This window comes from Macaca thibetana, chromosome 12 (genome assembly GCF_024542745.1).
Source record: "Macaca thibetana thibetana isolate TM-01 chromosome 12, ASM2454274v1, whole genome shotgun sequence".
Lineage (NCBI taxonomy): Eukaryota > Metazoa > Chordata > Mammalia > Primates > Cercopithecidae > Macaca > Macaca thibetana.
In genome coordinates, this window is record NC_065589.1 from 72,099,530 (window position 1) to 72,127,491 (window position 27,962).

Consider the following 27,962-nt stretch of genomic DNA (forward strand, 5'->3'; position numbering starts at 1 on the left):
TAATAATAGTACTTAATGGGGTTGTTGGATTATATAATGTGTGTAGAGCAGTTTAAACAGTACCTGGCACATAGTGCTATGTAAGTGTTTTCAACTATTTTCCCCTCTGAGTAACTCATATATTGAGCTAAGGTCTAAATATTAGGAAGAGTCTTAAGCTAAGAATATAGATAAAAGAAACCGTACCAAATAAGGAGCAATTAGACTAAAATGCCACTCTCGTCTTTATATTTGCATGGTATACATTAATGAAAATACATGAAGCTTTAAGTATCGCAGCAACACTCATGATCCATCTTCACCCTCATCAGAGCTCTCGTCACTCAGCTCCTCATCGCTTTCTCCTTTACTCTCACCACTGCTGTCTTCATCACTGTCTTCACCATCTTGCTCACGATTCTGAGTTTTCTCTGCCACAGAAAGGAAGAGGATTGCTTAAAGTGCTTCTTAATACTTCACTCTGAGAAATAATTCTCCTTGCCCCTCCCTCTACCAAGAAATACATATATTTGCAACATAAGAACTGAGTTGGACTTGGCTAACTGCACATAGGGTCAAAGTGGTAGTACAAAGAAGAAACATTTTTACTGGCATACAGGTGTTTTTGATAATTTAAAACATAGGTCTACAAAAATATTTTACTATTGTCAATGAAATTCTGTTTAATAATTTCATAGAATTATTTCCATCATAGAATTTTATTGACAGTAGTAAAATTGTCCATTGAAAGGAAGTGAGACATGGTAATTTAGAGGGTTTGGCTTCCCTTGGAATTGTGGGTAATTCCTTTAACACGCAGCTGTGTTAGCATGTTCTGCTTGTCAGTACCTGATGCCTGGTCCCCAGGGAGCCTGCTCTGCTTGGGCAGTTCTGTCCCACAGAGAGAAGGGGGTCATTGTGACCATCCACAGAGGACAAGCTGTTTCACTAAACCATTTAGGACAGCCATTTAGCCTTTTCTTAACCACTTTCTAAAGATGTATTGACAATCTCCCGGGATAATGGGTTTTTAAAAAGTGAGTGCTTATAGTTCTATGAGAAACAAGGAATTTCAATTTTTAAAATTACCCATCAGCAACATTTCTTCAATAAGTGTGAAAAACTCCTTGGCCTCAGGATTTTCTGGTTCATAGATGAGGACTGAAAACGGACAACAGAATGTGTGTTATTAACGTTCAGTGTTTCAGCAAACAGGCTCCTTAGAATGAAATTGAACTGTCACTCAGAGCAGGTGAAATGCACAAAGTGATAAACACTAACAATTATACCACAGATAATATATCTGAGTGCAAACAGAGAAAATGCTGCACTTATATTTTGTGCTTTGGAAGATAAATGATCCTCATTATATTTTATTTTCTGGTTTTTTTGTTTTTTTTTTCCCTGAGACAGGGTGTCTCTCTGTCACCCAGACTGGAGTACAGTGGCGTGATCTTGGCTCACTGCAGCCCCTGCCTCCCGGGTTCAAGTGATTCTCATGCCTCAGCTTCCCAAGTAGCTGGGACTACAGGTGTGCGCCACCACGCCTGGCTAACTTTTGTATTTTTAGTAGACAGGATTTCACCATGTTGCCCAGGCTGGTCTTGAACTCCTGACCTCAGGTGATCCACCCCCCTAGGCCTCCCAAAGTGCTGGGATTACAGGTGTGAGCCACTGCGCACAGCCCTCATTATATTTTCTACCTCCTATCCATAGAACGCAACCTCTATCACCTCAATATGGCTTCCCTCATAGGCCAGTAGCCAGAGTGTTTCACGAACATAATCATTTCTCAAAGAAGGTACAAATCCTGCAAAATATGGAGACTTTGCTAATGAGAAGACTGTGTGCCTAGAGGTCTGTTAATCCTTCATCTCATGTCATCCACCCATCTATGTGACATCCTTTACTAAAGGTCTCATCGGAACACAGAGGAAGTTTTTGTTTGTTTGTTTTTAATGCAACCTCTTCCATAGTAGAGATGCCATTTTGTTACATCTTTCCAATAGGGGAAACTGATGTTACTTCTTTCTCTTCATCTTGACAACTTTTACTATAGTCTACACTTTGGTCGTCGCCTGCTTAACAACGTTCTCCAGCTTCATTGGACCCATTGTTTTCAGCACTATTTATTCCTTTCTGCTGATCCTTTATGTGACTGTGTCACCTTTCTTTTGGACCACACCAATAGACTTTTTTAGGCTTGTTAGTATGTTACTGAAATCCTAGAGGCCAGAAAGATTTATAATCTTAGTTTCAGAGTTGTCTAGACTATTTTATTCACTTTTTTAGATCTCGCTCCACATTCTCGCTTTACTTCTTCCTACCAGCCTTGAGGAGTATTCATAACTCCGCATCATCTGTTTAATATTGTGACTCCTGCTCAATATCTTGGTGGCCTCCAAGGGGGGCACTGAAGCATCAAGAGTGCTTTTCATCTGGCTAAAAGTAAGAGATAATTGTGAGGCTGGGTACAGTGGCTCAGACTTGTAATCCCAGCACTTTGGGAGGCTGAGGCAGGTGGATCATTTGAGCTCAGGAGTTCAAGACCAGCCTTCGCAAACCTGGTGTAAACCCTGTCTCTACAAAAAAATACAAAAATTGGCTGGGCGTGGTAGCACGTGCTTGTAGTCCCAGCTTCTTGGGAGGGTGAGGTAGGAGGATGACATGAGCCCAGGAGATGGAGGTTGCAGTGGGTCGAGATTTTGCCACTGCATCCCAGGCTAAGTGACTGAGGGAGACTCTGTCTCCCAAAAAAAAAAAGGAGAGAGAGAGAGAGAGAACCATTGTGGACATTGTAGATGGTTCAACTAGACCCCTTGGCTCATAGGACCCGACCCATGGCTTTTATCTTGATACACCAAAGAAGGGACTTTACTTCCTAATCTACTAACTAACAATTTGTCATCAGTCTGGGTTAGCATGACTGTGTGCTTGCTTAGAAGCTGCTTTTAAGGATCCTATAGGTATTTTATGTATCATTATACATACACATAAGGTTTCTGAGCAAAGTAACTTTTTACCCATTTTACCTTGGATTAAAATATGCTTATCATTAATAGTCTAAATCTCTGAGGCTAAGTTTCTTTCCAGAAGAGGGTTTCTCCAGCTTGCTTCCTTAGATACTAGTTTCTTTAAAAGTATACTGTAGGCTAATAGGAAAGAGTGAGTTATTTTACTCAAAAATAAATAGAAGGTTTTGTAAGAACGAAATTTTCAGAAGATACAGTATATCTGTATTTGCATTAGACATATAATGGCATGAAGTATTTTGTTTTTTGAGCCATTATTCTTTAACATTTACAACTGATAATTTATGAAATAAATCTTCCAGGACCTCCATGTATTATGTAGAGAATCTCAGGCTGTCTGGGAGCAGAAGTGTGGCACCCTAAAGAGACTGAGCTGCAGGTTTTTGACTTACAGGTGAAGTGACCAAAAAATAGGAAGATTTATTGGCACCAAATCTCATAGTCACTCATGAGATGAATGGAGCAATGTAAAGTACTTTGGACTCTTGACTTTCAGTTCCATTTAAAAACCACTTTGGGCCAGGTGCAGTGGCTCATGTGTGTAATCCCAACACTTTGAGAGGCTGAGGTGGGAGGATCGCTTGAGCCCAGGAGTTTGAGACCAGCCTGGGCAATGTGGTGAAACCGTGCCTCTACAAAAAATACAAAAATTACCTGGGCATGGTGTTATGTGCCCATAGTCCCAGCTACTTGAGAGGCTGAGGTAGTAGGATCCCTTGAGCATAGGAGTTCAAGGCTGCAGTGAGCTGTGATCATACCACTGCACTCCAGCCTGGGTGACAGAATGAGACCCTGTTTCAAAAATAGTAATAATAATACTTTAGTGTTTTTATAAAAATAGAGGATTGAACATGATTCTATCAGGATTTCTTCTAATTAGAAATTCTGGCTGGATGCAGTGACTCTTGCCTGTAATCCCATTGCTTTGGGAGGCCATGGCGGGCAGATCACTTAAGCCTAGGCAGTTCGAGACCAGCCTGGAGAAGATGGCAAAACTCGTCTCTACAAAAAATACAAAAATTAGTGGGTGTGGTGGTATGCGTCTGTAGTCCCAGCTACTAGGGAGGCTGAGGTGGGCAGATTGCCTGAGCTGGGAGATTGAGACGGCAGCGAGCTGACATTGTGCCACTGCACTCCAGCCTGGGCGACAAAGCAAGACTCTGTCTCAAAAAAACATTCTGTATTTGTGGGTCACCAAAAATAATTTTGACTAAAATATTTTATTCAATGGCTCTCAAGGTCAAAAGTGCTTGAAAGGATTATTTACCTCAGACATAAGATAGGAAGTGTTGAAGTATTCAAGAAACCAATTTGTAAAATGAGCCAATGATCTAGAAGTACCCTCTCCACAACTGGGACTCTTGCGAGGCCAGCCAGGGCAGACCCTCCATCCCTGTACTACATTTTCACTTAAGGACTTTACTGTAAGAATGAATTTAAGTTTAACACTACTTAATATTTTGAGTCCTGCTATCAACAAGTTTAATTGTAGAGTTGCTATTTTCTCTTTTTTAACATATTATGACTAATATATTAGAAGAAAAAGATGCATAAAATAGTTGAAAAGATGATAAAGTTCAACAGAGAACCAGAATCTTTCCAGATTGCTAAATGGAAATTCTAAAATGGAAAAGACAATCTTGGACTCACTAAATAGTTTTAACAGCAGACTGGACACAGCCGAAGATAGAATAAAGAAACTCAAAAACAGGTAAATAGAAAATATTAAAACTGACACATAGAAATAAAAGAGAGAGAGCCAGGCACTGTGGCTCAGCCTATAATCCCAGCACTTTGGGAGGCTGAGGCAGGAGACTCATTTGAGGCCAAGAGTTCAAGACCAGCCTGGCCAACATAGTGAAACCCCTGTCTCTACTAAAAATACAAAAATTAGCCGGGCATGGTGGGCACAAGCCTGTAATCCCAGCTACTCGTGGGGCTGAGCCACGAGAATTGCTTGAACTCAGGATGCAGAGGTTGCAGTGAGCTGAGATTGCACCACTATACTCCAGCCTGGGTGACAGAGCGAGACCCTGTCTCAAAAAAAAAAATAAAATAAAATAAAAGAGAGAGAGAAGAGAAGAGAAAAGAAGAAAGAAAGAAAACAAAACACACCAGAGCCGAATATAAGATAGACATGGGACACCAGGAAAAAAAAAGTCAAATTTATGTGTAATTGGAGACCCAGGAAAATAAGAGAGAGAATAGGGTAGAAGTGGTATTTGAAAAGGCAATGGTCAAGAAATTTTCAAAGCTGACGGAAACATCAACCCACAGAGGTAAGAAACTCAGCAAATGTCCCGAACAGTACAACTGCGACAAAAAACCCACAACTATTTTGAACATCAAGTCAAACCACTAAAAACCAAAGACAGAAAGAAAAATAAGGTAGATCATATTATTGCTCTACTGAAAAGCCTGCAGAGGTTTTCCCACCTCAGGGGAAACAGGAAGGTTTTTAAATCAAGAAAAAATCCTATGCAATCTGACAACCCCCTGCCCATGACGCCTCTGACTTTATTTCCTATCACACTTCCTCCTGCTCATTCTGCTCCAGTTACACTGTCCTCCTCGCTGTTCCTTTCAGGCACACTCCTGTCATAGCACATTTGCCATTCACCCTCCCTGGCACACTCGTCCTCCAGATATTCATGTGGCTCTTCCTCAAGTCTTTCAGTGAGGCCTTCCTGGGCCATCCTATTTAAAACTGCTTTGCCTTCCTCCAGCACCTTCTATTCCTTCTTCTCTACTTTATTTCTCACCATGGCACCTAACATTCATGACACACTGTGTTTATTGTCTTTCCAACACTAGACACAAATGTGGGATTGTCATCTGTCTGACTGACTATTGTATTTCCAGTGCCTGGAACAGTGGCTGGCACATGTAGGCACTCAATGTTTGTGGGATAAATGCATGTTCAGTTAGGGTTTGACTGCTGTATCACCTGACACTTCTCTGAAACTAAAGGTATAAAGCTACTAACCCATCATCATGAGGGTAAAATTTTTTATTTATTTTCCAGTGATGGTAATTACATTAATTTATTCCACTAAAATGTACTCTAGAGATCTAAATTAGTCCTTATACCAATCAACCTAATTTACTATCAAGGAATCACTGAGACACTATCAGGGAATTCACTAGACTTATGATAATCAAGATTGATTATCATATTATCAAATTCATTTTTGAAAACAAAGATTAGAAAACATGAAAGTATTTTGTACTTACTCATCTGACATAATTTTTTTGCCAACTGGTACTCTCGGGCCATTTCTGCTCTCAGGAACTGGAAAACATTAAATTCTTCAGATAAGTGAATTTAAATGTTGTCAACTCAAACTCCCTAGAAAATCTTTTGTTAATGATTAGTTGTTTTGCTTTTAACATTTTCACGTTTTTCCAGGAGTCAGTCTATAACCAATCAATTAATCAAGGATATTGAAGGACCTCTGATGGCAAAGCCACATGGGGTAAGGATGATACCTCTGCTTTCCTGCAACCATACTGTGTATGTACTACTGAACAATTTGAGAATATGTAGGTTGATTCAACTGGCGCAGATAGTGAAGACATTAATCACTTTATTTTAATATTCCTTTGGTTCAGATACAGGTTTCACTTGTAACTTAGTCCATAATTATATGACAGTTGAAAAAAATGCAGACTTACAAAATGTACATTTGATATTTTCCAGCATTGCTCTTATATCATCCAGTTTTGCTTTTATTATTTTTATTATACTTTTTTTGTTACAAAATAATATATCTTTTTATGTAGGAAATTTAAAAGCTAAATAAACACGTTCTGTCCCCAGTTAAGAAGCACTTATATTTCTACCATCTATGAAAAATAAACATATTTATTTTTAACATCTTCATATATATTATTTCAAGTATTATTTTCCATAAATGAACACATATGTATTTACCACATTTAATATTATTTAGTAACTTAAAAAAACCCGCAGATTGTGATCATTTTCTCCCCATGGCATGAAATATTCTTACATATTTTTTACTTACTTAGGCTACAATTTACTAAACTAATCTTCTATTACAGCTATTTAGACTGATTCCATTAAAAAAACACACACACAAAATCCCCTATACTTTGATGATTGTTCTTGCCTGTGTGTGACATATTCTGAACCACATGCAGGTATATGAGTTTTATTCTGTAAGAGATAGAGGCATATAGTAATATAAAAGAGACCCTTCTCATACACTTCCAGATACTTGATAAATACCCAGGTACTGTTTTCAGAAGTAGTTCTCTACCAGTTTTCTCAGTTTCTCCCATGGCTTTAAAAAAATTTTTTTCTAATGTAAATATAACTCTTCCAGAGATTTTTCTATAAGTCATTAATTTCATCAAAATTCTCATTCACATACTAATTAACATGGTATGTTCAACTCATGTGATAGAATTCTTTTATTTTCAAAATCTATTCTTGTCTAGGTTAAGACATTTTCATTTTCATTCCTATTTGTGGTTTTCTTCCATTTTAATTATGATATCTGGTAGTTCATATCTATGTCATCCTTTTTTCAAATATCTAGCTCTTGATACATTAATTTGGTTTTTAGTTTGAATTAAAGTTTCTTTAATTCTTTTTCTTGTTTTATGTTTATTTTATTTTTCTAGTTTCTGGCATTAATATTTACTTCATTTATTGTCATTCTTCCTTGAATCATCATCATCATCATCATTATTGAAGCATTTGAAATTTTAAGCTTTTTTCAACATTTTAATATTTAGTGTTGTGGTGATCACTATTTTCCAAATAGTTTTCGAGGTTTTTTTTTTTTTTTTTTGAGATGGAGTCTGATCTGTTGCCCAGGCTGGAGTGCATGGTGTGATCCTGGCTCACTGCAACCTCTGCCTCCTGGGTTCAAGCACTTCTCCTGCCTCAGCCTACTGAGTAGCTGGGATTACAGGCATGCACCACCACACCTGGCTAACTGTTTGTATTTTTAGTAGAGATGGGATTTTACCATGTTGGCCAGGCTGGTCTTGAACTCCTGACCTCAAGTGATTCTCCTGCCTTAGCCTCCCAAAGTGCTGGGATTACAGGCGTGAGCCACTGCACCTAGCTTAAGTTTATTTTTTATTTTTCTTTTACATTCATGCCATTTAGAAAAATTTTTTTCAGTTTTAAGTGGTTTTAATTTGTTATTGTTATTTTTGTTATTAATGCCTAGTTTAATTGATCATGGACAGAGAATGTGATCAATAAAATATGCAGCTATTTTTATATTTTAAAAATCTATTATGAAAAATTTAAATATACACAAAAATAGAATAGTAAAAGAAATCCAAGTTCCCAATTCTCAGCTTCAAAATTTGGGTTCTATCAATATCACCACACACTCTTTCCCCCACTCTGTCTGGATTATTGTAAAGCAGTTTACAGATATCATCTCATTTTACATTACTATAAAACCCAAATATTACTATCATACCTAAACATTTAGGAATTTCTTAATATTATCTAATATGTAGTGTATTTAACGAAGCATTATATTAATAATAGCAGCCTCAGAAAAAGAAAAGAAGTATGGAATCAATTTCAAATTCCCTTGTATTGACCTATTTGTTGTTTTTGTTAGCATAAAATATATTTCCTTTAACAGTTCAAAAGGCAGTAAAATTATGAAATTCTTGCAATGGATGTTTTGCCAAAGCCCTCGATGAGAATTATCTAACACTCCAAAATTATGCTGAAGACAGGTTTACAAAAGTATTTGTGATATTCAGAATAAAGACATGCTTAACAACTAAACAAAAAGCATAAACACTGATGAAATCTGACTGGAAAAAAAATCTAGCTAGAAGCTAGAAAAGCTATTTTAAAGATAATTTCAGAAATCTAAATTTGGTGAAATATTATATGTTACAGAATTATTACTAATTTTCTTAGTTGTGATAAGGATATAGTGTTACACTGAAGAATGAACTTTGGAGACCCAGCTTGAGTATTTATGGGTGAAGTTTCATGATGTCTACAACTAATTTCAAGTGTTTCAGTCAGAAGTATATATCTAAGCTGGGCGCAGTGGCTCACGCCTGTAATCCCAACACTTTGGGAGGCCAAGGTGGGCGGATCACCTGAGGCCATGACTGCGAGACCAGCTTGGCCAATATGGTGAAACCCGATCTCTACTTAAAAAAAAAAAAAAAAAAATTAGCCAGGCATGGTGGTGCATACGTGTAATCCCAGCTACTCAGGAGGCTGAGGCATGAGAATCACTTCAACCCAGAGGCAGAGGTTGCAGTGAGGTGAGATTGTGCCACTGCACTCCAGCCTGGGCGACAGAGCAAGACTGTCTCAAAAAATTAACAAAAAAAAAAAAAAAAAAAAAAAGAAGTATATGGCTAGGTTATATCTATGCCTCTCCTATTAAAAGAGAAAGATACAGCAAATGAGGCACAATGTTAATGAGTAGTGAATCTAGTAAGGAGTATTCAGGTGTTCATTGTTCTACTCTTTCCCTTTTTCTATAGGTTTTAAAATTTACAAAATTGGCTAGGCGCGGTGGCTTACACCTGTAACCCCAGCACTTTGGGAGGCCAAAGCAGGTGAATCACAAGGTCAGGAGATTGAGACCATCCTGGCCAACATGGTAAAACCCTGTCTCTACTAAAAAGACACACACACACACACACACACACACAAAATCAGCTGGGCGTGGTGGCGTGTGCCTGTAGTCCCAGGTACTCAGGAGGCTGAGGGAGAAGAATAGCTTGAACCCAGGAGGCAGAGGCTGCAGTGAGCTGAGATCACGCCACTGCACTCAGTCTGGGCGACAGAGCGAGACTCCATCTCAAAAAAAAAAAAAAATAAATAAATAAATAAAAAATTGGGACAATTAAAAAGGGATGCATTGTGAAAACAAAAAATCTTATCCACAGTACCAAACAAGATATGAAAGTAAGCAATCTCATATTATCTGAATTTTTACATGAAAATGAATTAATGGATGACTTTTATAATTAAATGTTGAAAAAGAAAGAAAAAAAGAAAACAAGCAACTCCAGAGAGTCTGGTTATGGTAAATAGGGTCATTGAATGCTCTGTAATTCAAGAATGATTTAGGTGTCTAGACAAAAGGAAGACTAAGTGAAGTCTTTCTAATATTTGGCATCAATTTTTCTTCTTCCTTCTTAAAAGCACCTTATAATATTAAGGAGGTTTCAAAATTTCCTATATATGCTTTATTCTAGGAAGGAAATATAGTAAATATAATATGACTGATTTCTTTATGTGATTCCATGGCTAGCAATTGGATTAAATTATCTAAGAAGAGAAGTACATAAGCATTTTTTATTTTGTGCTAAAAATCTAATTGAGGCTTTTGGCCATGATGGAGTAACAGAGACCAGACTTACTGTCCTTCCTTAAACAACCATAAAATTGGACAAAAATATATGAAACAACAGTTTTCAGACACTGGACAACAGATATCACAGGACAGTGACATTTCTGAGAGAAGGGAAACAAAGTGGGTCCTATGATTGCCTTAGCTTACCACTTGTAGGCTGTTTCCAGGGGCCAGCATGAGGAAGACGAATCTAAACACAAACCAGTGATTTCTCTGGGTTGAAATGACATAGTTTGGACTGCAGAGATTACAGCCAAGGTGGCTATAATTTTCAAGAGGAGGGAGTTTCACAAAGACAGAGGGCTCCAGCAATCTGCCGAGGTGTCTCTTTGAGTCTTTGGCTGGTAATGATCTGCATGTGAGTGTGAAGAAACTATCTCAGCCTGGAGGAAGAATCACTAGAATGAGCAGGTGGAATAATCACTGGTTATCAGATAGGGTTGAGAGCAGCTCATGTTCTTACCAGCCTGAGTGGAAGGTCCTCCTAAATGCAGAGCATTGGGGAATCCCCATAAGGGCACTGCCTTAGTACTGCCCCTATGCTACATAAAGGCTGCCCTGGATGCTCCCTAACAAAGTTTAAAAGCAAGGGTCAAAGAGATACCTGCTTCCAAGCACCTTAGCTGTGCCCCAGAACAAATATTTACAGAAGTCCAACAATATTTACAGAAAAACAACAAACGTTTGTACCCAAAAACATAAAATTTACAATGTTTGGGATTCAGTAAATAATTGCCAGGTACCAGGTGTGGTGGTGTGCACCTGTAGTCCCAGCTATTCGGGAGGCTGAGGCAGGACTGCTTGAGCCCAGGAGTTTGAGGGTGTAGTGTATCATGATTATGCCTGTGAGTAGTCACTGCACTCCAGCCTGGCAAAGCAAGACCCCATCTATTAAAACAAACAAAATACAGGCATGCAAATAAGGAAAAAAGTAAGACCCATAAGCAGGAGAAAACAATCAGTAGAAACTGACCTAGAATTAACAAAGATGATAGACTAGCAGGCAGGCATGTTAAAACAGCTATTATAAATATATGCCATATGCTCAAAAACAGAGGTAAATATGAACGTGATGATGAGAGAAATAATAGGTATAAAAATATCTAAATAGAACTTCTAGAGATGATAACTACAGTATCTGAAATGCAAAAAAAATATAATGCAGGATGAGATTAACAGCAGATTATAACTGCAAAGAAAAGATTATAAACTTGAAGACATAGCAATAGATATTATCTAAAAAAAATATGGAAAAAACTGAAAAAATTTAAGTGGAATATCCGACCTCTGGGACAATACTGGGTGGTTCAGTGTTTTAGCAATTGTACCTTAGATGAAAAGAGGAAGAGCAGAGGTCAGAAAAAATATGTGAAGAATAACTGAACATTTTCCAAACCTGAGGAAGACTACAAACTCACAGATCCAAGAATCTTAATGAGCAGAAAGAACTATGAGGAAAACCACACCTAGGCACGCTATAATCAAACTGTGAAATAAAATAATATGGAAGAAAAAATTTGTATAAGACATATTATATACAGATGAATAAAGAGAAGAACAGCAGATATCTCTTCTGAAACAATGAAGCAACAGTTCAAAGCATTAAAAAAAATTTTTGGCAATCTAGAATTCTCTAGCTAAATATTTGTTTTAAATGAAAGTGAAATTAAGACCTTTCAAGACAAAAAAAAAAAGCTGAGAGAATTTATTGCCAGTAGAACTGCATTATAAATATTAAAAGAAGTTTTTTGGGTAAAGGGAAAATGATATCAGGTAGAAATTGGGATCTACAGGAAGCTATGAAGAACACCAGAAAATGCACATATGTGGGTAAATAAAAAGGACATTTGAAAAGAGATTTTAAAATCTCTTTAAAAGAGAATTAACCATTAAAAAAAAATGTATCGAGGGGCTTATATGCATTAATAGAAGTAAAATGTATGGGAAAATAATACAAAGGATGGGAAAGGGAAATGAGTGTCCTATTATACAATATACATGAGGTTGTATAATAGTAATTAAAGGTAGACTGTGATATCACAACAAGTGAGGTAAAATTGTTTCGTTCTCCATAGAATTGTCAGTAAATGCTCATGTATAATTTCTGAGTGTGTTATTTCAGGCTTCAATGCCTTCATATGTGCCTCTTCTGATGCCAGTAATGCCTTCTCTTGTTTTAACAGTTGAATTCTATACTTGCCTCTTCCTTCAGGTTTCTAAGATTCTATTCGTGTCTCTTCCTCTAAAAATCCTCCTCTTATTCTTTGCTCCTCCTGCTTCTTTTCTCAGTTAGCCCCTTAATCCTCCCTGTTCCCAGAAACTTAATAAATACTTTTATTACTAGCATGTATTTCATCTTATTGTAATTATTTACATATGTGCCTGTTATCAAGGGCAAAGACATGTCTTATTTATTTCTATATCCCCAGCATCTAGCATAGTGCCCAGTGTATAGAAAGCTTTCCTTAAATCAGTCCTTGAAGAGTTTTATACCAACACTTCTCTTATCCCTGCCTCAGCCTTACCAAAATACTGCATGTCCCTTCCAGAATCTTCTTTCACCTCTAACATGGTGAAAGCAGTAAGAGAGATGGGTAGCCAGGTAAGCATCCGTGTGTGGACAAGGATCTTTTTATTAATTTTTTAAAATGTTCATTTTTTATTGATATATAATATTATACACATTTTGAGGGTACATGTTTGATACTTGTATACAATGTGTAATGATCAAATCAAGGCAATTGGATTAACCATCATCTCAAACATTTATCTCTTCTTTGGGAATATTACAATTTTTCTCTTCTGGTTTAAAGTATGTAATAAACTACTGTTAACTATAATTTCCCTACTGTACTACTGTATACTAGAATTTATTCCTTCCATCTAACTGTACTGTTGTGCCGCTTAACGGACTTCTCTTTTTCTCCCTTTTTCCCGTCCAGCCTCTGGTAACCACCATTCTATGTTCTATCTCCGTGACATCCACTTTTTTAGTTCCCACAGTAGTGATTTTAAATCTTCAATCTTTAGTTATTTCAATATTTTAAAGTTTCTTAAATTATATGCACAAGTAAAACTTACTTCTGCCATTAACTCTAGTGGGGCCTGAGTATTCTTTTTAGGGTTACTATCTTCATCATTATCTTCATCATTGGTATCATCATCATCATCATCCTCTGCTGATTCTGACAACTTATCATCAATATCCTGAAGGCAATATTCATTATTTTTCTCCTGCTTTACAGTGACTGCATCTTTGCTCACTTCACCTAAAAGAGAATATACCTAATTAATCAATAGACATCGAAAAGTTTGCAAATTAAATTTTGCCAGATCCTATTACCATTCATTAAACTGATATATTAATAAAAGTAACAATTATCATAACAAACATATTCAAAACACTACATATTTTAACTCATTTAAATCTCTTAACATCAATGAGGTATGTACTATTTTTATTCCCATTTATAGGTGAGGAAACTCAGGGACAGAGAGGTTAAATATACTGGCCAACTTCACACAGCTAATTAAGTGGTAGATCTTTGAGTCGGTCTGGCCCTAGAGTCCATATTCTTAACTATGTCTTGTACTATTTTTACTAATACACAATAAAATAAATATACTTCTATTAAAGTAAGTTTAAATTGTCTCCTGGGGAAATACTACTGAGTGAGTCTGCTGGCTCCTTCAGCTTTGTGGAAGTCTTTCACAGTTTGAAATTGAACTTGTGTTACACCCACCCCTTCTTGTATGATTTGAGTGCCTGGGAAGTCTTTGAGATGCCTTCTTTGATGGGAAGGTGGCCATGAGCTATTCTAAATCGTGTATACCCACTTGTGTTAGAAAGAAGAAAGTAAGGAAATCTAGGAGAGCTTCATAGAAGACAATGTTAAGAAAACAAAGACCAAAAAAAAAAAAAAGATAAAACTTATCACTCTAAAACAAACTCCTGACCCTAAACCCAAAGTACTGCCCTGAAAAGGAATATCAAGTTCTTCCAAGAGTATGATGCTTGTGTTATTCAGGCCATCCATCTACCTGTTTCTGGTTCATTTACAGTCTCCATCAGCTCACAACCACCCTGATCGTCCAGTGTGCACCCAGCATGTAGACCGACTCAAAGCACTGATGTCACCAAGGGAGGTCATAATGAGGAATTAGGGACATTTTGTGATGTCACAGGAATGATCTCATTCATGTCACAAACACTTAGCAGCATGAGAGAAGTTTCCTGATCCCTAGATTTAAAGCAGTCCTCTCCCCAGGAGCTGTTTATTTACATTATAGCATCTACCACAACCTGTAATTATCTTGCTTATGTGTTTGTGTTTTTATTTATTTTTATTTATTTATTTATTTTGGAGACAGGGTCTTGCTCTGTTGCCAAGGCTGGAGTTCAGTGGTGTGATCTCGGCTCACTGCAGCCACTGCTCCCCAGGTTCAAGCGAGTCTTGTGCCTTAGCCTTCTGAGTAGCTGTGACTACAGGTGCACCCTACCACACCTGGCTAATTTTTGCATGTTTAATAGAGACTGGGTTTCGCCATGTTGGCTAGGCTGGTCTTAAACTCCTGGCCTCAAGTGATCACCCACCTCGGCCTCCCAAAGTGCTAAGATTACAGTGTTTGTGTTTTAATTGTTTTTTCTTTTAGACTAGTCAAGTGCAGTAGTGAGAAGGGGAGAAAGAGTAAAACAAGGAGTTAATTCTGTAGCTATGAACAATCAACTTGGATAATTTACTATCTTTACATCAGCCTATTATTTATTTTTATTTTTTTATTTTTATTTTTATTTATTTTTTTTTGAGACGGAGTCTCGCTGTGTCTCCCAGGCTGGAGTGCAGTGGCGTGATCTCGGCTCACTGCAAGCTCCGCCTCCCGGGTTCACGCCATTCTCCTGCCTCAGCCTCCCAAGTAGCTGAGACTACAGGCGCCCGCCACCACGCCCGGCTAGTTTTTTGTATTTTTAGTAGAGACGGGGTTTCACCATGTTAGCCAGGATAGTCTCGATCTCCTGACCTCATGATCCACCCGCCTCGGCCTCCCAAAGTGCTGGGATTACAGGCTTGAGCCACCGCGCCCGGCCTATTTTTATTTTTATTTTTAATTTTCAATTTCTTTTAGACTTCTTTTTGAGACACGGTCTTGCTGTGTCACCCACCCAGTGCAGGGACATGATCATAGTTCACTGCAGCCTTGAACTCCTGGATTCAAATAATCCTCCTGCCTCAGCCTTCCTAGTAGGTAGGACTACAAGTGTATACTAGCATGCTTGGCAATTTTTCTTTTTCAATTTAAACATTTTTTTAAAGGTGGGGTCTTGCTATATTGCCCAGTCTGGTCTCAAACTCTAGGGCTCAACCTGGGCTGATCCTCTCGCCTTGGTCTCCCAAAGTGCTGAGATTTACAGGCATGAGCCACTATACCTGGCCTGTTATTTATTTTTAATAGTCAGCTGTATGTCTTCTACTAGAATGTAAACTTTGTAAGGACAAGGGCTTTCCCTATTTTGCCAACTGTTGTATCCACAGCCTCGAAACCAGTGCCTGGCACTCTGACTTTCAACTGTTGTTAAATGAATGGAATGTGTTAATGCTTTCATAAGTATTTTAACTTATTCCAGGACTTAAGACTCTGTAATTATCATCTTATGTAATGTATATCCATGGATCTTATATCAGGCTGAATATAAGAATCACCCAGAACATGACTTTGAAGAACTACTGATTCTCATTACCGGCCCCAGATCTACAAAGTTGTCAGTTCCCCAAGGTCGCAGAAAAGGAGGGTTCAATTAGAAGCCATAGTTAGTTAATTCAATGAAACAAATGTTATTACCTGTGCTTTCTTTTAAGCAGGAAGATGACAGTAGGTCAGACTGTAGATTTGTTAAGATATCTTTACTTTCGATACTCCTTGAAGATACTCTATTTTCAATATTCTTTAAAGAGACTTTATTTTCAATATTCTTAGAAGGGACTTCCTTCCTATGTTAGACAGTGAAAAAATATTTTCTTAGGTCATAATTCTGTTTAATGCTTTAAACACACACACTACATTTAATATAAACATACAAAATAATATGCCAACAATAAACTAAATAGCTAAAATGTAGTATCTTCTTTGTGGAAAAGCATTACAAATTATTTTACGATGATTAAAATTCTATTGCTGACTGGCATTTGTTATTGTATTCCTAGACTCTTCAGAGTTCTTTAACACACAGCATTTAAGTAATCAGTTATATAAATGTCTTTGGTATATCACAGTGATATGATGGAATAAAACTAAGAAAATTAGCCTTGAGTTTTTAAGTTTATGAATCGATTTTTGCCATTGCTAAATGCTATGCTTATGCATAGCATAATATTAGCCCTTGGTCATAATATAAAATAGCCTTTTTCATTAAGTAGCTTAACTAAAAATGGGTTAACTCTCCCTTTTAGACTTCAAGCTTGAAGCTTCGTGTTATTAAATAACACACTGAAACAAGGAATTCTTAATGTGGTGCCCTCTGTTCACAAACACAGGCACCCTATACTTGTGGAAAAAAACCCCAAGTCTCTATTTTTGAGGCCTTGAGAATCTTTTAATTTGACTCCTTCATAAAGTTTTAAAAATTCACCTTCTAGTTTGTATGGAAATATATAAAAAGATGTAAAGTATTATTTGTTCCCCAAAGTTACAATGGCTCTGTTTTTTCCCCTCATGGAAATGTGAATCCAGAACATTAGTCGTTAAGTTAGTGGTCCTATGCACTAATTTAACAAATAGGTTGACCAGGTTGTTATATTCTTAATACTACGGGAGGGAATGGAATCTTTACTCCCCCAGTACATGTGGCTAAAGCAAAACCCTTCTCTGGAAATGAAAAATGCACAGCAAAGATGATTTACATTTGTTCTGCCTCTGCCCCGCTCGATCTTCTAGTTGTGACAGAAAGCATCCAAGAAGAAACTCTACATATGAAAAGTTGTGGAATCATTGAAATATTCAGTTTCCAGGATTGTGAGACTCCTATTATGTAAAAGGTCACCACACTAGTGATTACTAAAATTTATACGCTCTCATAGCTGATCTACATAAAAGGGTTTTGATGTCTTTTTTCTTCCCTGAATTAAAGTATTTCATTGAATCTAAGATACCATCTATTTATTATAAGACATACCATTGTTTTACATACACTAAAAAAGAAAAAATATTGCCAAATACAAGTGTAAGATGACATTGATTGTAAAAAGTGTTAAAATATGAAAAAAATGTGTGCTTTAGAATAAAATATGGCACTTATATATTCACTGAGTTATATACCTTAAAAAAAGGAATTTAGCTAGTATAGTTCTAGGTATTTGAATAACTAGAAATACCTATAATAATTTTAATGAAACACACATGGAGGCAACCAATATACTCAATGACCTGAAGATAAATGGAATATTACTATTTGGAAGCAGTGAACATGCCAGAAAAATACCTGTATGAGAGCTAATCAAATCCTGATTTTAACATTAAGATATAAATGGCTTTTCTGTTCACTTTCTATGGTCTTTCTTGCGTAGTTTCAAAGAATCAGAGGCCCAAAGGTCAATTTCCTCTTCACCTAAAATCTATTGACTTCTATTTGAGAAAGTGATGTTATTTACGGTCATAAGGCCCCTAACTATTTAAGAAAAACAGATAATTAGTATACTATAACAGATCTGTTTTTGTTAACTATAATTACAACTGAGGAAAGATTTAAAATTTTACTTCATGTAGTAATATCCTTTGGAAATGCAAAAGTATTTAATTTAGTACTTAACAAAATTACAGAGCTAATCAGGTTAGACACTCCATTGGAACATATTTATGATAGAGGGCAGATAACCTAAGTTTTAGAATTTTTCCCTCAGTGTGTTGGGTATATTTAGGAAGTATCCCAAAACTTCTATTGAAATTAATAATTTTTTCAGGAGATTTCTATTTTAAACTTTGTCATAAAATGATTTATACTTGTCAAACATGGGCCTAAAAACAAAATTAATTAAAACTTACTTTTCTGAGAATGTCTTAGCTACATTTAGAGAGATCTGTGTTGGTGGGGTATTAAGTTTGCTTGTCAATCTTGATCTGTGTCCAGAGAGACATTTACTTGAGGTATAAAAATGGGAAGAAAAAAATAGCTCGTTATTCATTTTAGAAAAGGTTATAAAACATGTGATTATATAAGAAAAGTCCTAGAGATACAATTTTTTTCAGGCTCAGTCAGTGTTGAGTGCTGTGGATTTGCTTCAGCCATTTTCCCCTCAATCTTTATGCTTGAAAGCTTGACCAAAATATCAAGTAAGGTCCAAAATCTAGAAAACTTTATCCAGCATTAAATACATATTTTATTTCTACTACTGAAAATAGTTTGTCAACTAAAAGCACTTTGCTGGGTAGACAAAATCTTTCCCACATAGGATTTCTAAGGAAAAAGAAAATGTTAAATGTGGGATTTGTGCGCCCAGAAGTTTGAAACTCGTGGTTTACAGAGTCCACATACTTCTTGTGGCTGGGACTGGAGTGAAAAATACAAAAACTAAAGCAATGAAAAAACTTTGAGTTTTCCCTAACCCAACCTAAATGAAATCTTTTGGCAAATCTCACTTGCCAATCAGACTATGAAGCCAGCAGCAGGCTGGAGAGTGGAATGGAAGCTACACTGAAAAAATTCATCAACTTTGCAGGTCAGTCACACTCTTCCCGTGCAAAGATCCCCCCTGATGTTTTTTCCTACTTGATCATTTTTCTCTAGGACTAGCCCTGTTTACCTTCAACTCTGGGTGAAGTACCTGAGGTGACAAAACTACACACTTGTGAAGCTTATTGGCTACACTGTCCACCCTTCTCCTTCTCTGCAAGCAAACTGAAGGGAAATGATCATTTTGACCTTGCAAGAAGCAGTTTGAGAGGCAGATGCAATTATGACTGAGATCAAGAGAACAAGTAGCCACTCTGCTTTTCTATTTTGGCCTAGGCTGCATCTGATTTATCCCTGGGGTTTATCTACCTCAGGAGGTGGAACACCCCTTGCTCCAGTTCCAACACTGCTTATCACTCAAAGAACACTGGGGGTCATGGATACAACAGCAATTTCTTTTCATCTATGATCTAGTAACTTCTATTACTATTATTGAAAGTTGTATTTCAAATATCCCTCAAAGACAGCTAAACATTTTTTAGATTTTATTAAATGTTTCAACCATGTAATAGGATACGTATAAAATTACATGTGGATTACTGTATGTAACAAGGCTCTTTTTTTCTGGTTGATTGTAACTTTAAATGAAAATAAATAAGGTCCTCTGTCACTGATTTGCTATACATTACTTTCTCTTTAATAAAAAAAAGTATTATATAATATGTAATATATATATAATTTACAACAAAAGCCAAGGTGGACATTTTTAGTTTTGACAATATGAAAATTTAAATATATGCTGCCTAAGGTAGAATTTTTCCCAGCCAATATTTAGAATAAACCAAAACAATACAAATTTGAATAGAAGAATCCCACCAGAACAGTATCTACTAATTTGTCAGTAATCTTCACAAATGTGTATATGATCAACTTTCGAGCCGTAATTTTTCATAGAATAAATAGAGATTTTTTTTTTCAGAAAGTAAGAGATGAATACAGGAAGGGCTTTAATAGATTATCAGAATCAGAGTCTTGAACAGGGCAGATACTTAACATTTAGTTACTAAATTGATATTGTACTGTGATTTTTTTTTTACACTTGATCTTAGCCAAAAGGCTGGAAACGATGTAATTTTTTTAACACCAGTTTCTTCAACTAGTTGAGGTGATTATTTTCTTTATTGAGTAGTAACAATTCATGTTACAGAAAATAATTGGTTTAATTTTAAAGTAAATATTCACTTGAAGAAATATTTTGAAAGAAATAAGTATCAAAGGGAAATAGGAATGAGCTATGAAAATTATGATACAAGTAAAATACAGAATCCAGGGTGTTTAAGCATTAAAAAGTAGAAGTGAATATTATCTACACTTCTACATTTTTATCAAAATTCATTTTTCATTTTAACTGTCCTTTTATCTAAGTAACAACTGCTTTGACTGAAGCAAAAGCTGAACTGCTAATCCATGCATTTCTGGCCTTTCAAATTTAATTGGGTGACAAATGGCTGCATTATCTAGTTCTAATTGCTTAAAAGGCATGGGAGAAATCAGCTGCACAATCAAAGACATTTTCTTACTCTGACATTGCTTCATTTGATTCAATCGTCACTTTTTCTGAAAGAGAAAAAAATACCCTCAGTATTTTATTAACAGTGATGTCCCTAACATACATTTCTAAATGGCAAATAGTTAGGAATTTTAAAAGGACAGGCAAAATAATAAAGGATTTAATTGCTAAGTCATTCAATGACACTCGCCATTCCAATATTCTTCTTAATATTGAGGACAAAATAGTGGCTAAACATATTCTTTCAAAGTAATAAATCATTTACCCTTTGGATCAGACATTAGCAATCTGCCATTCTGTCTGTTCTTTGCTGTCTAAAATAGAAGCAGAAATAAAAACTAGCATTATTATTTTAGTTTGAGATATTTGAAATAATTTACTAATAGCCTTTATGTAAACATTTCTATTATCTAGAATAAAATACAATTTTATACTAAAGCTGATTATTTAAAAACTGTACAAATTGATGGTAAAATAGACCCAAAACATCCTAAAAAAATTATATACTCTCACCTTTACAGTATCTGTCTTGTCTACAGAAGTCCTGCAAAAACCAAAATATTTACTTCATAAGCCTCTAAACACTTATATAGATTTAAAATACAAATAGAACACAGAACACAATCTGTCCGTTGGGTATTAAGTATGTATTTTGTTTTTGTATTTAGTAGCATTATTTCCATTCTAACTGTAAAATCTCATTCTTCTGGATTATGAAATTTAGTTTAAAAAATCTAGAGAAATTAAGCCTTCTGCGGGGAGGGGCTGGGGAGGGAGAGAAGCACAAAAGATAACTAACGGGTACTGAGCTTAATACCTGGGTGATGAAATAATATGTAAAACAAACCCTCATGACACGTTTACCTTTGTAACCAACCTTCACACATAACCCCAAACCTAAAATAACAGTTAAAAAAAAAAGAAATTCTCTGTTATCTTTTTGGTTTTATGTAACTTATCTGCCACATTCCAGTTTATTGGTGTCACAAAACAACAACAACAACAACAAAAAACACCTTTTAAGACCAGGCGCGGTGGCTCAAACCTGCAATCCCAGCACTTTGGGAGGCTGAGGCGGGTGGATCACCTGAGGTCAGGAGTTCAAGACCAACCTGACCAACATGGCAAAACCCCATCTGTACTAAAAATACAAAAATTAGCTGGGCACAGTGGTGCGCGCCTGTGATCACAGCTACTTGGGAGGCTGAGACATGAGAATAGCTTGAACCTGGGAGGCAGAGGTTGCAGTGAGCCAAGATTGCGCCATTGCACTCCAGCCTGGGCAACAGAGCGAGACTGTCTCAAACAACAACAACAACAACAACAACAACAACAACAAAACACCTTTTAGAGTACATGTGACCAGAACAAGAAGAAATTCTTCCACAGTATTTCAAAATATGGTATTTTAAATAAAGTATTATTTAAATACATATAGAAATGACTTTTGATTTTAAAATATAATCCTCACCTCATAAGTTCTCATGTGTTTATTAATATAAGGGTACAATGTTTTTTCTATGAATTTTTACCTAAGTTACCTGATCATAGGACTGATTTTCCTATAAGGTAGCCTTTTATATATCTGGATAAATTTCATTCTCATAGTTAAGAGAAAAATAAACTCAAGGTTTTTTTTCAAGTATGGGAATGGCCACACTTAAAATTTTCCTAAGTAACAATTCACTTGTTCACCCTTCCAACACTGTTCCCACGCCCAAACCAGACTTTAAAAATTATCATAATTATTACCTACTGAGGGATTTCTGGAATATAAAATTCAGGGCCAAGACTATGGACAATAAAAGGGAAGCGTCATTATTTCATATTAAATTTTTACTTTTTTAAAATCCAAGTCCCTTACATTGACTTATGCTCCTGAATAAAGCAGCTGTATATAAAATTTGCCTCAGGCTTTGCTTTCTGGGAAACCCTGACCTAGCCAGACATTACATATGTTAATTTGATTAGCTCTCCAAGAGGCTCACAGAGAACTAAAGTCTATCGGAACAGCACAGCATCTTTTGGGGAAACACAGTGGTGGAAGACCAAACGCTAGGATAAATGAAAGATTTTCCTCTGATTATCTAGGGCAGTAAAGCTCCAAAGAGGAAACAAAGCAATAATGAACTAAATAAGGCCTTAACAAAAGAAATCTAACACAATCTCCCCTGAGAGACACTTTCACTTTACAGAGTTCCACAATCCCGTGGGTACCTGTGTGTCCCATAGAGCATCAAATTTATATTTATTAACAATATTATTATTGAGACAGAGTCTCGCTCTGTCACCCAGGCTGGAGTGTGGTGGTATGATCATGACTCACTGCAGCCTCGATCACCCGGGCTCAAGCAATCCTCCCACCTCAGCCTCCTGAGTATCTGAGACCACAGATGTGCACGACCACATCCAGCTATTTTTTTTATTTTTGAAGAGACAGGGTCTCACTTTGTTGGCCAAGCTGGTCTCGAACTCCTGGCCCTTAAGCGATCCTCCTGCCTGGGTCTCCCAAAGTGCTGGGATTGCAGGCGTGAGCCACCGTGCTGGCCCACCTTTATATTTAGAGCAGTCCTTTCCTTTCTAGCTCTAGGATCTTCAGGGATTGCAACATTCCACTCTTCACCTAGATGAAACATTCGTGCATATAATTCTCCTCCCATTTTCACCTGGTGAAAACGTAGGATGGACAGATCCCAGTCCTTGATGGAGACCCATGCTCTGCTAGGTCTGGCTTTATCATTAGCTAGGAAATGTCCATTTCATCTCCTTTCATTACATTGAATTCCTTGGGAGACAGTACAGAATAATACTCAAAAGATGGGGCTCTTGGGATGGGCACGGTGGCTCATGCCTGTAATCCCAGCACTTTGGGAGGCTGAGGCAGGCGGATCACGAGGTCAGGAGATGGAGACCATTCTGGCTAACACGATGAAGCCCCCTCTCTACTAAAAATACAAAAAAAAAAAAAATTTGGTTCGGCGTGGTGGTGCGCACCTGTAGTCCCAGCTACTCGGGAGGCTGAGGCAGAATTGCTTGAACCTGGGAGGTGAAGGTGAAGGTTGCAATTAGCGGAGATCGTGCCACTGCCCTCCAGCCTGGGTGACAAAGTGAGACTTCATCTCAAAAAAAAAAAAAGATGGGGCTCTTGAGTGAAAGGGACTAGATTCACATCCCAGTTCCAGTCACTTCCCAGGTGAGCCTGGACAAGTCATTTAACTTCTTTAAGCTTCCATTCTTCCATCTGAAAAATGGGGATCACCATGGTGCCACCTTTGGTGGATTATTACAAGGATTAAATGGAATAATCTGGGTAAAGTGTTCAGCAGAGCCTGGCATATAGGAAGGACACTGTTGAAACAATTCAATGTTTTATTTAAAAGAAAAGTTTGGAAAGATGTCCTATGGGGATGATTAAAATTGCTTACGGAAGCAAAAATGGGCCTTTACTGTGATTGAGACAAGCAGATTATCTCTGAGGGCTTTTAATTAATTTCAAAAACTACCTAAACCGTATAAGTACTGACAGTTGTTTAGAAAGATCAGTAACTCCAGGGAAAAAGCAGACTAATTTAGAACACATATAAAGCTGATATCTTTTAACAGTCTTTGTGGCAATGGGAACAGCACAGTTTATGATAGTTTCAAATTTTCATGCACTATTCAATGTCTATTTAAAACAGGTATTTGGGTCAGATGTCGTGGCTCACACCTCTAATCCCAACACTTTGGGAGGTCAAGGCCGGAGGATAGCTTGAAGATAGGAGGTCGACAACAGCCTGGGCAACATAGCAAAACTATGCCTTTATAAAACATTAATTAGCCAGGCATGGTGGTGTGTGCCTGTAGTCCCAGCTACTCAAGAGGCTGAGGTCGGGGGATGGCTTGAGCCCAGGAGCTTGAGGTTACAGTGAGCTATGACTGTGCCACTGTCCTCCAGCCTGGGCAAGAGAGTGGGACTCTGTCTCTAAAAAAAAAAAGACAATAAATAATACAATACTAGACATTTGATGAGCACCTACTACATGTCAGATATAACTGTGCTAAGCTCTGGGGACACAAAGATGAAGATACTCTGAGAAGTTCAGAATCTTATAGTTGAAGTGGGTACTAACTTCTTATATGTATGTGACAGAGCAAGCTTCAAAGTACTGTAACAAATGCTTCCCTCTAAGGGACTACAGTGTAATTTCCCATACTATCCAAACTGAGGAATAGTGATTACCAGGATCAATCAAATTCTTTCTTTTGGGCTCATGGACTGGAGATACCTAAGGAGAGTCAGCAGGCAGTGGAGGCAGAACTGGAAGAACAGAGGTGAAATTGCCTTTGCAAAGATTGTAACAGTGATAAAATTATGACAGTGACAGAGATCTGACCTGACTCCATCTTGCTTGTAACCTCCTAGCTGCCCTTGTTCATTCCCAGGCATAGGCCAAACTAACTTTGGGAAGAAATCAGTTTACAGTTAACACTAAAACAAAGATGATAACCACTCTTTCCCAAAGCAAACCCTCTTCTTGCCTGGGGACCAGACTGCCTTTGTAGGATTAACAGATTAGCCACAAGATTTAGAAATTGTAGTTTAGGAGTCATACAACCAGAGGCCACAAGATTCTGAACCTCCCCAATTGGTATTATTTGGACTCCACACTCCACAGACTTCAGGAAAAACAAAACAAAACAAAAAACAAACAAAAAAAACCAGCTTTTATAAAATGAACTACCAACATTTAAAATTCAGATTTCAAAAAATTTTTATTTTAGATTTATCTTGTAATATTGGAAGACATTACATGTTTTTTCTTCATCCCACTTATGCAAGTATTTTACTGTTTTGTGCTACTGGTTTTTCTAAGCTACCGTGTAGTCTAATAGGCAAAGACAGAATGAATAGCTAGCTAGCTACACACTCAGGCCCTGCAACTCTGGTAAGGAGAGACAGAGCTGATTAAGCACTATCTTCTATCCTCAGGGAGCTTGGTGGGGGAACATTACATGATGCAGGAACAATATTTCATGGCATAGCTTCAAATGTGTATACCAATGGTGTCAAGGATCATCCATCACTTACATTCATTCTTTAAAGTGACTAAATATAAATTTTATATATTTCCTTTACAGCGTAATATACTGCTAGGATTCCAGACTCTGGAGTCAGGTTGTCTATGTTTAAATCCCAGCAAATTGTGTGACCTTGAGCAAATTCCTTAACCTCTCTGTGATTCCGTTCCTCAACTATAAAGTGTGGATAAAAATACCACCTATTCATAGAGTCAAATTGCAAGGATTAAAATAATTAGCTACTAATAAATAATAATAGTAGCACTCATCTCCTGCTAGAACTACAATTACTATAACTCCTCCTATACTATTGTTAATATTTACAGCCGAGGGAGGCCAGTCCTGAAGGTGAACTGTCACAAAAGAAGCCAGTTCTAAATGCTGAAACTGGATGGGGCAAAGAGGGGAGAAAACAGTGAGGATGTGGCTCAACCGGTGAGCGTACGTGGAAAGCTCTGGAATTCTGGAGTGGGTGCAGTGAAATGCCTACAGAGATGCTGGAATTCAGCTCTGGAAAACTCTTGACACTTAAAGAGAAATGCTGTTGTTATTGTTGTTTTCCAGAGATTACAAAAACCAAGACAATTTCAATTCACAAAAACAAATAAAAATTTAAAAATAACAAGTTGGATTTGGGGATCATTGCATTTGATTTTTAGAAAAATGAAACCTATTAAAAGACATGTCCAGTGTCCTTTTCAGATTTTTAAAAAGCGACTTCCTGGGGTTCTCCTGCGGCAAAAATAGATTCAGCCAAGACACCTATGCCAAACAATAAATTGATCATTATACCATGTGTTACTTTAAATGCTACAAGGGCTCAGTGTAGAGTAGTTTGAGTAGTCAAAAGACAACAATATCAACACTTTGGAAGTTTCAAGTCAACTTCATCATCGCATAAGATGAGAACAAGTCCCGGGAATATAAATGATTTGTCCAAATTACATCAAAATTTGTATGGCTAGCAAGTTACATCTAGCTAGTAGTGATGTCTTCACTAATTTTCCAAAAATAAGTAAAATAATTCCCGGCAAGGGCAAGGACTGACGGAGGGGGCGGGAAGCCCTGGGATGAGCTGGGCCATCCTCGTTATTTGCCGGGAAGGAGTTGGTGCGTGTGAACCGGCAGGTCAAAGCATGGTGGTGTAGACAAGCCTGTCAGAATCGCCCAGTTATCTCCACACCCGCGTAGACCCGAACAGCTATTCCTCACCTCTTCCGACCATGGCGGGAGGAGGGTGCCGCGAGCCAGGCGCACCCCAGCCGCACGCATCCTCCCTTCCCGGCGGCGCCTGGCAGCCGCGGGGCCCAGAGCCCGAACCAGAAGCGGTAGAGCAGTCCGCAGGCTCGGGCGCCGGGTCTGGGGGTGGTCTGCTGTGGGGGCTGGGTCAGGCTGCACACGGGGCTGGGGAGAGGGAGACCGGTCTTTGCCTCGGAGTGTCTTACCAGCTGGCGGCTCTCTCCAGCCGACCATCCGAAGGGCAGACACCGAGAGCCAGCCCGGCTAGCTGCTCGCGCTGGGCTCTGGGCTCCGAGTCTGGGACGCCGCGTCGCCGTGGAGACTGCACGGCGTGTGGAGGAAGCTCGGGCAGCAGCCGAGGGTGGGGGCTGGGGGGATGGGGCGACGGCGGGGGAGGGGGCGGGGGCGGGGGCGGAGGCGGGGGCAGCCCGGGGAGCCACGGAGAGGCTGGGTGGAGGCGGGCCCAGGCCGGAGGGCGGTGGAGGGCGCGGGACGGAGCGGGCGGGGCGAGGAGGGCCCGGGGCGGGGCTGGGAGGCGGGTCCGGGGGTGCGGGGCGGGGCGGGCGGCCGGGCTGAGGGACAGCCCCGCGGTCGTGGGTGTCCCGCGGCGCCGGAAACTGGGCGCACACACCCTCGGATTGACGTGCGCACGCGCACCGGTTACCTTCAAGAGCGCCGAAGAAGGAAAGAGGGTTGGAATGTCGGTGTTCATACCTGATTCTAAGCGAGGGACAGGGAAGGGGGCGGGGTGGCCTCAGAGTTTTAAACTTGGGGAGTAAAAAGAAGTCTCGAGTTGGGAGAGATGGGTGTCCCTGGTTGTGGATGAACAAGTGTCCCCTGCAGGACTTAGTCCCCCAACCTGAGGTCGCCCCAAGAAGATTATGGGTCTCCGGGGGGAGTCCCTGGACGCCAGTTTTCCCAGAAGTCAGATTCAAGTGATTTGAACCAGAGACCCAGCTCTTCCCGCAACGAGAGCAGCCCAGGTTCCCTCTAGCGCCGGAGCTGCTGCTCTGCCATGCCAGCCAATGGGA

General features: G+C 38.4%; 1 protein-coding gene across 6 annotated transcripts; it reads right to left on the bottom strand.

The window, feature by feature from the left end:
• Positions 1-10: 10 nt before the first annotated feature.
• Positions 11-27,948, bottom strand: ERICH2 (glutamate rich 2). 6 transcript variants are annotated; one of them, XM_050751451.1, is made up of 10 exons: positions 27,138-27,643; positions 21,145-21,175; positions 20,897-20,945; positions 20,642-20,678; positions 18,434-18,529; positions 16,238-16,386; positions 13,481-13,668; positions 6,246-6,303; positions 1,069-1,140; positions 16-410 (listed from the first exon to the last, which is right to left on the bottom strand). In XM_050751451.1, the coding sequence occupies exons 1-10, from the start codon at positions 27,641-27,643 to the stop codon at positions 286-288; spliced, it is 1,311 nt and encodes a 436-aa protein (XP_050607408.1). In that variant the 3' UTR covers positions 16-285. The 6 variants fall into 6 exon arrangements, with proteins under 6 accessions (XP_050607409.1, XP_050607408.1, XP_050607413.1 ...); XM_050751453.1 differs by lacking the exon at positions 27,138-27,643 and adding an exon at positions 27,646-27,948 and having other exon boundaries at positions 143-410; XM_050751452.1 differs by lacking the exon at positions 18,434-18,529 and having other exon boundaries at positions 11-410.
• Positions 27,949-27,962: the final 14 nt, after the last annotated feature.

Bases quoted from the DNA above. Each gene is read 5' to 3' on its own strand.
- ERICH2 (XM_050751451.1), bottom strand. From the start codon at position 27,643: ATGAACACCGACATTCCAACCCTCTTTCCTTCTTCGGCGCTCTTGAAG. The intron at 20,946-21,144 runs GTGAGAGTATAT...CTTCTATTTTAG, and splicing joins ACAAGACAGATACTGTAAAG to ACAGCAAAGAACAGACAGAA. The intron at 411-1,068 runs GTAATTTTAAAA...TTTCTGTGGCAG, and splicing joins TGAAGAAATGTTGCTGATGG to AGAAAACTCAGAATCGTGAG.